A 12,460-nucleotide genomic window follows, 5' to 3' on the forward strand; every position below is an offset into this window, starting at 1 on the left:
ATGGGTTGCATCATGTCTTAACATGAATGTTTCCCTGAACTAACTAGTATATCTGTTTCGTACTTCTTAACAGCTGAAAGTAAGACTTTAGTGGCGATACATAGCACTTACTGAGAATTCGAGTTCACACACATTAACATCCGCAGGGGAGAACAATGTGGAAAAACTGAAGGCAACGTATAAGCCTAGGAGGACATACCTATATTTATGCATGGCTGTGCTGTACTTTTGACAGTTACTTTGATACAGACTTAATCTGACACTGGTCATTTAGACCGTTTGCAAGAAACCTCCACAAGAGGGATAGATGGGGGAGCTCCAAGGAATTCTGTAAACCAGAATAAAGGTGACTATTGGTGACTCTATTATGGTGTCATATATGCTGCTCTTTGGAAGACAAGGATACAGCTGGTTTTCCTGCCAAAACCAGCTCTTCTGGAGATGAAGGCACAGATACAGTACAAAATTTCAATTCATAGAAAACAATTTCCAGAGAAGGAAAGCCTCTCTGTGTTTCCACCTAGATTATAACAGCCCTAACGCTACCAGGGAACATAATTTTATAGCATTCTAATGGTGGAATAAAACAAACACATAATTTGTTAACTTCAATACGTTTTCATTACTATTAGTTCATAACATACAGCTATTTTGCAGCACTAACCTTCATGTCTTGATCTGTGATCAGACTGAGCTTTCAACACCCTGAACAGGAAGAAGATAAAGCTATTTGAACTGCAGCACAGAACTTAACAGATAATCACTTAGAAATACAAGTACACACAAGTAACAACACAGTTACTCTTAAGCACCCACTAAGAAAACTAAAATTTTAATCTTAAAAGGATTCATTTCTTGCAGTATTCAAAATTAGCAACAATAATAAAACTATGAAAATCTTCGAGTCACCCCCTTAAAGTTTTACTGACTGCAAGATAAAAAGTCAAGAAAAAATACCCACAACCCCTTTATTTTATCCAAAAATGAGATGATGCAAAATGGAACTAAGAACTGACCCATATAGAAGAAAGCTAGTATTCTTCATAGAGAACCGCACTTTGAATAAACAATTGCAAACTGTAGATAAATTTTAAATGTTTGTGTTTATTTACTTACATTTTTATAGATTGCAATAAAAGGTTATGAAACCAAAACCATACTGTATATATTTAAAATTATTCCTGCAACTCAGCTAGAAGTTAAAGTTAGGGATGCTCGCAGACTTGACTGGAAATGCTCTGAATGTCCTTAACAATCTTTTAAAAATATGGTAAAACACATTATCCATTACTTGGAATCAAGTAATTCGACACCACCAAACCTAGCAAAAAACCTGACCTCCCCACCATCAGTCCGACTCTGTCACGACGCAGTCTTACACAGAATTGCTTTTCTCAGGACAAAAGGCAAAAAGGACAAAAATCTCTAATAGCCTGTTTCTGAAGGTAAAATTTTGCCTTCAGTACACGCACACGCACTAAATCAGTAAGGGTAATTTCAGCAGAAATAAGCTAATGTTATTAGGATGGGAAAAATAAGTCAAAACCGGCAGATGACTAAGAAGCTTAAAAGTGAATTTATTTTAATTTCTCCTTTACACTGCCTTGAAATTGAGACTGCTAATTGCTACAGACAGAACAAAGAGATAGTTTTGGCATGAGAATTTATGAGAGCGTACCATATATATTTTGTTGCTCCATGTCTTACACCCTGACCGTTGAGAGTTCTTGTCACTCTCCTCGCTCTCAGCCCTCCTATAAGGGTAGGATAACTACCAGAAGAGGTGACTAAGAAAAGCAAGTCTAATGCCTATAGACTTAAATTTCTGATATGGGTGTTAATGGGGGGACTACAACTGAAAGAGCTATTTATTTTATTTAAAGCAGCGATGAAAATGTGCACACTTGATTAACTTTATTACAAAAATAAAAAGATATTGTACCTAGGTGCCAAGTTGTCATATGTATAAGCAACTGACATAAGTCGCTGAATCAAACTGGTTCCCTGGACAAGTACAAGAAACACCTTTAAAAATTGAAGTCAAAAGAAAAAAAAAAACAGTTAATATAACAACAAGCTTTTTGATCTCTTTTTAAATTATACACACTGTGTGAATCTAAAACAAACCCACCTGTGCAGAGGGAGGAAGAGCAAAAGACAAATCACAGCATCTCCATAGTTAAAACTTATATTGTTTTTAATAAAGCAAATCTAAAGTCCTGTGTTTCACTGAGTAAGTCTAGATGCTAAAATTTCATTCTATTTCCCTAAGACAGACAATTTAACTGAATAGAAAAATCAACCATTTACTCAATCCTTTAGTAAAAACACAGTATTTTTTTAAAAGCATAGACACTTCCTTTTAAAAATCTTAGGCTTGAGGAGACAGGGTTGAGGATGAGGTTGGGTATGTAAATTTTGCTCATCTCTGCGATCAACACATTTTCTTGACTATACATTCACTTAAGTTGTTCATCTTTAGAGAACCTCTGACAGGCTACACAGAATTTTCAAATCAAAGTCTGAAGAAAGTCTTTTAAAATATTTAGATAGCAAATCCACTGCAATAAAAATATTCATCAATGACAATTAAAAATTTAAAACCAATTATAGAAACTGGTAGCAGCATTTACACACAACCGATGTTGAAAAATTTACTACATTTGATAATTTCCCAGTATCATAGCAGCTTTGGCAATTTAGGGATCTCTTTTGTCAAAAATACCTAATGCTTATAGAATAGTTAAGGTCTTTCCATGTATAACAATGACAAATGGGAAGCTTGGCTCCAGCTCACAGTTCAGATCTGCACTTTCTGGCAATTGCATCTGGTCCTGTGCCCAAGAGCAATCAATTTACAGTATCTCTGATGCAAAAATACCACATTTGCTTGGTCTACATTACGAAATGAGCATGCAGGAATCTGGTAGGAAGGTTTACGGGTTTAGGTAAGTTTACCGTACGCTCACTCAAATATCCTTAGTAGAGTAAGTTATTTCAGTGTTTACTAACGAAATCTAAAAGGGATTTAGTGAGGATGCGGACAGCTTGTATAACAGGTTACCACAAAAAAAGGAGTGATTCATTTGGAAAACAAAATCTAAGAAATAGGGATAAAGCACTGGAATTCTGAATTCATGTGCTCGCCAATCACCAAAAAACCTTTTGGTTCCAGCTTTTAAAACTGCCAGGTTTAAAGCAATTAAAATACTTTTTAAAAGAGAATAACACGTAGGATATAGATTAACATTAGTAACTTTTCCACTACATTATTTTAGTACCAAAATAAAGGCTTCACACAACAAAGGAGTCATTGTTCTAAAGTTCACAAAATGGACACACTGTTTCTCTCTTACCTCCGTTAAACGAGGTATATGAAGGCCCTTCGCATGGTCACTTGCGGTCTTCCTTGATTTGCCTGGCCACGTTCTTTTTCTGTGACTCTCGGCTACACCAGACCAGGCAAAGACATCATGGTAAGCTAAATCCAGATCTGAAGGATCAACCGCAAACTGGCATATCAGCTTCAGCAAGCAAGCAAGACAGTCTAGCTGCCACTGTGAATAAGAAGAAAACGAAATTTTACTTTTTAAGGGATGTATTTTACAAATAATTCTATGCCTACTACGGAATATGAAATGAAAACCTTAAGTAAGGTGTAAGGATAAACAGCTAGAACTAACGGGCAAAACCTCACCAGAACAGATACTAAAGAGGAAGGGTATTAAAAAAAGTTACTTCTTAAAACGAAAATATTTTCATGATCTGGTCCTATTGACAGGTGCATTCAGGACATTCTATCATTCAGGGCATGAAATAGCACAGAGGAAATAGTATGGGAGTTAAGCTCAACAGTTAAGAGCCCTTCCTGCGTTGTATTCAACTATAGCACAGAGTACAAAGCATGGTATACAGAAGTGCTTTCAAGTTGAATATATGTAACCATGCAGAGACAATACATACGAGTTTAAAAATACCATTTTGTATTGTAACATCTCTTGTTAGACAAAAACCACTGATCCATTTAGTAACTCTTGAGATCAATTTTCAGGGCTCTCAGCTGCGTGGCTACGGCCAAACATAGCACCTGCTCAGCTCCACCAGCAGAAGGTGCATTATGAGAGTAAAATGAACAAAAATGGAGCACCATGTCACAGCAACACACATGAATTAGGTCAGCTGTCTAGCACCTATACATGCGTAAGTCAGGACTCTGTACTAAGGCACTTAGTTGCAGAATCTGTTACTATTTTCGCAGTGCTGTGCATGCTTTCTGGACAGACCAATAAAGGCCATCATACAAACTTTTGTTTATCTACTGAATAGAGAGAAGGACAACTTGTTTCTAATATTGAAATAGTTTTAGAACAAACACATCAAAATCAGTTAAAAAACAATCAACTTTTAATAAAAAGTGTACCTGCCTTCTTTTTAACATTTTAGTAACTGTCATCAGTTTTATGCATACATGTGTATGCTTGTTCATTGACTTCTTTCTACGTACATGACTCAGAGCTTGGGATACTTCAATTTTTATTTTTTTTTTTAAATCAAATGCCATAGGATTGAAAATGAAAGAGAAAAATTAACTCTAACAAAAAAAGTTTTCATTCTGATGGGAATTTTGCTCAAACTAATAGAGTAATGATGAAAAAAGACATTATATAAGACCGACTAATAATAATGTTTGTTACTGAAAAATGTCTTTATTAACACCATAGCCACAATGCTACCACTTGTGTCTCAATGCCAACAAGGGGAAATGATATTTCTTGGCCTCTTCAGAGGGGAAGATAATTAACAGATTACTGCTTTTAAAACAGACTATAATAAAAGCTTCCAAATAACAACTTTCCCTAAAACAAGCAGAAAAAAGGCAAAAATAAAGTACCCACGTCTTGTTTGGCAAATTGTGACTTTGTCAAAAGAAGTGTGATAGACAATAGTATTATCAGTGCAGTTCCAATCATTCCTAAAGATGGAACCCAGATTGTTTTTTTTCTCTAAGATGTTCCCATGATCTACAATTTTGCATTCTACAAACCAGGATTTTTTTAAGACTAGACAAAAAATTAAACCAAAAATACACAGAAAAATATAAAGGGTGGCTTTAAAATATAAAAAAGTAAAAGTATGAAGTTTGGTTTTTTTTTTTTAAAGAAAATAAATTCTTCCAGGAATATAAAATATTCAAGAAAAAGATGCTATTGCATAGACTCTGGTGGTTTCAATTATAGAATTCATTTATTTCACTCCCTACAGAAGAGTAACAAAGGCTGAAAGTAACGAAGTCTTTACAAATGACAGCTATGTTACTCTGGAGAAAAAGGGTGAATAAACACCTACCACAGTCCATGATTCCTGTTCTTTAGGCTCTAAGATTCCAGAATTGAAAATTTCTAGCAACTGTTGGAGCCCTCCAGCAGCAACAAACTGTAAGTATATTATGGAACCAGTGTGAGAGGAAGCAAATACAGACATATCGCTAAGTTCAGTTAGATACCAATCTAAGTTTTAGAAATAAATAAATAAACAAAATCTGATAAACTATTCAGCTGGATATTTTATGAAAAACCAAAGAAATAGCTGTACACAACTATGACAAATTTACAGGCCTGATAACACAGAAAAACTTTAAAATGTTACACCTAAATTTGAGATCAAAAACCCTAAGATAGATAATGTTTTAAATAGGTTTTCATTTTATAGCTTTTTTGTAAAACTATATTAGGTATCACAGAATACTGTAGGAAAATCAAACCTTGCAGCTCCACGTGTTTTTGCTGTTTTCTATTTGATCTTCACTCGAATCATCTGAGTCTGGGTACAGATCGCTATAACTTCCCTAAAGATAAACAAGAACAATTCATTGTAAAAACAGTTAAAGAATTAAAATACTATAAAATAACTCATCAATATATCCGTTGGTTCAAAGACAAAAACATATATTCTGTGCAAGAAACTATTACCGTAGATTCACGTCTTATTCTCCTGTTGGGCTTTCCCAAAGCTTCAATTATTTCCAGGGCGTACAAAAGTTTATGGGCACTTTTTATTCGCAGAAGATCCTTCCAGCTAAAGCCATCATTACCCTTAAAAGAGAAAAAAGACGGATAACAATTAACACAACTATATGTAATCCTGATCTATCTAAAAAACGCAAGGAGAGGATTTTTAAAGTGACATGGGCAAATTATTTGGTTGTTAATTCCATCTTTTATTTGAAATTAGACAATTTCAAGCATATTTCTATACAAAATTAACAATCTGAATAATGTGAATTCAGCAGTGAAATTTAAGTAAACCTCCAACATTATTGTAAGCTGAGGTACACACAATTTCAAAGTAGAGGAAGTCAAATGTTATACTCTAAATTATAACTTCCACCAAAATTTTGATCCATGTGTCCATAAAGAACCATAGTATCTCAAAACTGTTAATATGTACTTTCAACAACTTTAAAAGAGGCAAAATTTTCATCTCTAGGGCAAGAAAACAAGTAGGTAAGTACCATGTTTTGAAATTATAGAAGAGAGTACCAAAAGGATTACTATCGCAACCGTCATAATGTTAAAGCAAGGCTGCAGATGAGGAAACGGCTGTTTCAATTCAACCCAAAAGATTGTGACAATTAGTATTGACTATTCTTTTCACTTATTGAGTAATTTTTTTAAAGAAATCATAAAAACAAACTTCGGGAACTAAACTGACATCTCTGTTGTTTAGTTTTATTTCATAAGAATTATTAGGTTTGTTTATTAGGTTTACTCATGTCTCAGCATACTTAACATACATACTACTTAACATTCCTATTTGTGGAAAATTGAACTAAAACACTAGACACTAAAACATCCATGTCAATAAAGAGGAACATGTGAAACAAGCGTTCTTTGTTTACCTGCTCATCTGAAATATTCTGGAATGCCTGCAACATATTTGGGCACGTTGGCAGAAGCATTAACAGTTCCCAGACACGTCTGGATAAGTTTTCTGCATGGAGATGGAGTTCTTCACATCTTGCACTCTGACAAACCATAGAACAACCATTCTTATTGTGAACTTCTTTGTGACAATAACTTTGCTAAGATTTCAAAGTAAAAAAAAATGTATTTATTCTTAATTAAGAAGCTGTTTCCTATCTAATGTAAATCCATAAATAGAACACGATAGTTGAAGTCTTGCTGAACCGGTAAGAAACTAAGCTCCACTATCTTTACAGTGTATCACATATTTTGAAATATTTGAGTGTAAATAAAACTTAAAAATAAACTACTGGTTTGAATATACTAGTGATTGTTTAATTTCCCACAAGCTAATGATGGCATATAAGACATAATACTTGAGTTTTTGCAATAAATTCTTTACAAAACTTTCTTCAAGCCAATTCCCATTATTATTATTCACATCTATCAATATTCTTTCTTAAGAATTACTTTTTTATAGCTTCCACAATATTTCGAACATTTAAAACGTATCAGAACAATGTTGTTAAGAAAATCAGAAAAATCATTATAATGATTATACCATATGTGAAATGTGAATATACAGACAATAAACCTATCTAGCAACTGGACAGAGTACTCAAGAAGTAGGCTAGGTAGGAAAAATAGATCCAGTTAAATAAGACTTAAATGTAATTATTCTAATAACATTACTCTAAATTACCTCACTGTCTTCCATAGCCACTTCTCCAGAAGGAGGCTTAAAAGAGGCAAGCATCTCTAACAAATCAAAAAGGGTGGTAAGATGAGGCTCTTGCAGGAGTAAAAGCATTGGAATGTTGTCCTTCTGAGGAGGAGGTAGGCAGGATGCCGGAAGCTGAACACCTTCACCTTTACGTTCTCTCCTTGGTGCGCCCAGGGATACAAACACCATCTAGAAACAGAGAGAACAAACAAGGAGGAGAGAGACAGTTTTAAAAATTCATATGCTAAAACCATGGAATGTTTTCACCAGGATCAGAATTAAGAACTTAAAGATACATCAACATCTTTGCTGTCAAATCTTTACTGAGCAGCATTTTGAGCAAGTGCTATAATTAAAGTTTGGTTTTGCTTTCACTTAAGGCATTCATGGCGTAGTTGCTGTTGTTACAGTAGATGGTTCTGTTTGCTTGTCCCTCATCCCTTATTCTGCCATTCAGGCTGGGGAGACTCTAGTACCAGTCTGACTTCTGAGCACATTAATGAAATGGCACAAAAACTAATCCAGAGGAAAAATGAGATAAATTGGCTCAAAGGACCAGAAGAATGCTAGCGAGGGCGCAGCAACACAAATAGTGTGGCTGGAAAAGCAGACATTGGTTATACTGGCATAACCACGTCGTGGAAAGCCATTCTCAGATGAACTGTTCCTGCTGACTAGTTACCACCTCCATATATTGATCACACCCAGCCATTCAAACTGAATGCCACCGCTCCTCCAAGTTCTGCAAACACAAAGATGCATCTGATGGCACCATAGTTCAATTCTGTAAAATGATCTATGTTAATATTTTAAAAACTGGTTTTGCTTTTGAATTAAGCCAATTCGTTTAGCAAAAAAACCTAATGAACAATCGAAGACGTGGTCCAACAGATCATCCGATTTAGAACCATGAGAGTCAAGACAATTGCTAACTGCTACAATTGCTAACAGCCAGCAATGGCACATGTAAGCATATCAGCCAGTAACAATCTTTCTAAAAGGATGTTAGCAGACTCCTGAGGGTGTACAATATGAGTTTAGTTTCCCTTTAGATAGAAAGAACGTATTTGATGATCTGCTGGTAAGTTTTGTTACAGTCCCACCTCCCTAAAAAGTCATGATGTCATTCAGACGTATACAAATCAGATCAGGCTTTTCCATACTGTTGACTTCAGTGAACTGATGAGTAGACCACTCTAACAGGAGCTCTGAATTGAGATAAATTACAGATGGGCATTAAAAAATGCTTCAGATTTAACCTGTTTCAGATTCCACCGCTACTATGGAATTAGTGTGTGTTCAACAATTCAGACAAAATGTGGATATTTGATTCTGTTTTCATTGGTTCCTTGTTTTCCTCGATGAATGAAAAAACCTGAAATTTTACTTTTAGTCATTGAGTTTTCACATCTGCTAACATAACTAGAATTAGGTTTTTTAAATTATTAATTCTTTTAAAGACTGACAGCAGCAAGGACTGACAGCATTAGTCTGAGGTTACAGGAGGCACATAATGGAGAGCACGAAACAAGTAGTTTCAGAAAACTGCAGGAGGCTCCCGAAGAAAAGTATACCTGCCACCCCCACTACATATATCAGCTGCACAAGACAAAAGCAACATATCAACCAATCTTTTTCAGTGACTGCTGTCCATATGCTGCTAATACCTGCATATCCTTAAAACCCAATTCATGAAGCGTTTTTTCATCATAATCAGTTGTCAGTTCATGCCCAGATGAAATCATTCTCACAGGTCCCATGAGGCCACCTAGGATAAAAACATATTTCAGTAAATTTCTGGAATCATAGTGTATTGGGTTTGCGGGGCAAGGTTTTGGTGGTGGAGGGCTACACGGGTGGCTTCTGTGAGAAGCTGCTATCCGGCTCCAAAATGGACCAGGCGTTGGCCAAGGCTGAGCCCATCAGCGATGGTGGTAGCACCTCTGGGATAACGTATTTAAGAAGGGGGTAAAAAAACCCTGGACAATGGCAGCCAGAGAGAGGAGTGAGAATATGTGAGAGGAACAGCCCTGCAGACACCAAGGCCTAGTGCAGAAGGAGGGGGGGGAGGTGCTCCAAGCGCTGGAGCGGAGATTCCCCTGCAGCCCCTGGGGAAGACCATGGTGAGGCAGGCTGTGCCCCTGCAACCCATGCAAGTTAGCGGTGGAGCAGAGATCCACCTGCAGCCCGTGGAGGACCCCACGCCGGAGCAGGGGGATGCCCGAAGGAGGCTCTGACCCCATGGGAAGCCCACGCTGGAGCAGGCTCCTGGCAGGAGCTGTGGACCTGTGGAGAGAGGAGCTCAGGCCGGAGCAGGTTTGCTGGCAGGACTTGTGACCCCATGGGGGACCCACGCTGGAGCAGGCTGTCCCTGAAGGACTGTACCCCGTGGAAGGGACCCATGCTGGAGCAGTTTGTGAAGAACTGCAGCCTGTGGGAAGGACCCACGTTGGAGAAGTTGGTGGAGGACTGTCTCCCGTGGGAGGGACCCCAGGCTGGAGCAGGGGAAGAGTGTGAGGAGTCCTCCTGCTGAGGAGGAAGGAGCGGTGGAGACAACGTGTGATGAACTGACTGCAACCCCCGTTCCCTGTCCCCCTGCGCCGCTGCGGGGAGGAGGTAGAGAACCAGGAGTGAAGTTAAGCCCGGGAAGAAGGGAGGGGTGGGGGGAAGGTGTTTTAAGATTTAGTTTTTATTTTCTCATTACCTTACTCTGATTTGATCGGTAAAACTAATTTCCCCAAGAGGAGCCTGTTTTGCCTGTGACAGTAATTAGTGAACGATCTCTCCCTGCCCTTATCCGGACCCACAAGCCTTTCGTTGTATTTTCTCTCCCCTGTCCAGCTGAGGAGGGGGAGTGATAGAGCAGCGCTGCTGGGTGTCCAGCCAGGGTCAGTTTCATTTTCTAATAGCTTCATTTTCTAATGAAAGTCCTAAGACTTATTTTTAATAGTACACCCTCCAGTAGCAACTAAAATGAGGCAAAAACTTAATGCAATTTCCTTACAAAAACTGGTTATTACGTTAAACTAAATTTACTTGTATGTATCCAGAAATAACCTTTTCAGTAACAGTTCATGCAATCTTGTAGTGAAAAGTGTTCACAACACAGATTAAAACATGCCTTCTGTATTTTGTAGTAAATTATGCTATGCCAGAAAAGGATAATGGAAAATGATTGTGATCATCAACAAAATCCTTTCGTATCACACACCTGTGATGAAGTCAGCAAAGGCAAAGAAGCAACGATTACTCTGACTTAAATGTAAGTTGGAACTGAAGATGTCATATACATCAGAAAGGAAAAACTGAGAACACCCTTCAAAGAATTCTCAACATCGAACAAGAAATCTGAACAATTAAAAGATGAAGAATTTCATTTCATTTGGCGCAGACAATCAAGCAGTAACCAAGAATCACAACGCACAATAGATTTATACCTGAGACTACTCGTGTAATGCTAACCACCAGTGCTGGTGCACAAAGATATTTGTCACGGATTGAAATCTGCTATGCTTTTCAGCCACTGTTCTTACAAGTACACTTTTTCCAACATTAGGCCCTGGTCCTCCACACCAGTGAAAAGCAGCCTTACAGTGCCACTATACTTGAACACTGGGATTTCAATGGGGCTTTTTCAATTTTTTTTTTTTTTTTTAACTTCTTACAGAAATCTTAGGAAGTACTCAGAGTTCTGTAACCTGAAAATGCTTCAAAACAGTATATGACTTGCCTATAGGAAGATAATATTCAAAGACATGGGTTAAAACAAAAAAAGCCTACGTATATGCAGAGAACCTCAACTTCATTCTTTCGCTGTCATAAAGACACGCACGGTGTAGAGCAGGCGCAGTCAGGCTGCTGCTTCTGGTAGTCACTGAAAGCCCATCACCTGCGGTCTGCAGCCACAGTCTCTGCTGATGTACGCACACAATAAACCCAGGTGATGCTTCCCAAAACCAGCCGAGATACACACCCAAGTGCTGACATTTCCAAACTAGAGCAATCCAGTGAGATGTACACACAGTAACTTTGGTGGGACTGCCAGATAAATGGAGATATCAGGTAAATATATATGATCCTCAAATCCTGCCCAAACAAAATTTCTGGGATGTTCTTGGGAAAACCTGGATAGGCAGCAGCCCTCCAAAGACACCTGTCAGCTAACAATAAAACCATGAAGGTTTTATGTGGAGTTGGGAATAATCTCACGTATCTATCACTGTTCCCATCCTTCTCAGCTGGCTGCTCTGAAAATTATCAATGCAGTCAGGCAAAATAATTTCAAACAGATAAAGGCAGGCCAACACATCATCCACAAAAATAATACAGGCATCTACCATTCTCTGCACTTCAGCAAACTGGTAACAGATTTCGGAAGGAAGAATACAACAAACAACCTGATACAATCTCACATTTCTCTGAGCAATGCAGATTTCACATAAGCAAGAGATGTTAAAATAGCTATCGGGACCTCAAAAGAATTATGTGGTAAATGTCTGGTAAATGGAAAAAAACCACTTAGGTTTATTGTAGTAAAAGAGAGTTAAAAGGAACATTTAATAAATGTGAATGCGTCTACTACTTACAGATACATTCCCAAAGTTTTGGCTAGTGGGCATTCCTGGATATTTCCTTGACAGAAGCACGATGGCAAAAACTTCAGAAATGTACCTGTAACTAATAAATGCTTTAAGGTTCTTTTAGCCCATCTCAGAACCTGCAGCTTCACTTTCCACATTAGGAGTTATCTCACTTCTGTACCAATCTGGTAAAC

At 37.6% G+C, this 12,460-nt stretch overlaps 1 protein-coding gene across 12 annotated transcripts in view; it reads right to left on the reverse strand.

Moving 5' to 3' along the window:
• USP34 (ubiquitin specific peptidase 34) overlaps nt 1-12,460 on the reverse strand; it is a 144,096-nt gene that overhangs the window by 58,695 nt on the left and 72,941 nt on the right. For 6 of the 12 annotated variants that reach the window (XM_087777342.1, XM_087777340.1, XM_087777339.1 and 3 more), the window contains 9 exons: nt 9,354-9,454; nt 7,666-7,875; nt 6,899-7,081; nt 5,970-6,092; nt 5,762-5,845; nt 5,347-5,433; nt 3,357-3,557; nt 1,943-2,025; nt 665-705 (listed from right to left, as the gene is read on the reverse strand). In XM_087777342.1, the coding sequence (XP_087633468.1) occupies nt 665-705; nt 1,943-2,025; nt 3,357-3,557; nt 5,347-5,433; nt 5,762-5,845; nt 5,970-6,092; nt 6,899-7,081; nt 7,666-7,875; nt 9,354-9,454 (1,113 nt within the window). The remainder of the gene's footprint in view (nt 1-664; nt 706-1,942; nt 2,026-3,356; nt 3,558-5,346; nt 5,434-5,761; nt 5,846-5,969; nt 6,093-6,898; nt 7,082-7,665; nt 7,876-9,353; nt 9,455-12,460) is intronic. The other 6 variants (XM_087777348.1, XM_087777346.1, XM_087777343.1 and 3 more) reach the window with 1 other exon arrangement.

The sequence above is a fragment of the Nipponia nippon genome, unplaced genomic scaffold (assembly GCF_047370975.1).
Source record: "Nipponia nippon isolate SJK-2023a ecotype South Korea unplaced genomic scaffold, ASM4737097v1 scaffold_4, whole genome shotgun sequence".
Classification (NCBI taxonomy): Eukaryota; Metazoa; Chordata; class Aves; order Pelecaniformes; family Threskiornithidae; genus Nipponia; species Nipponia nippon.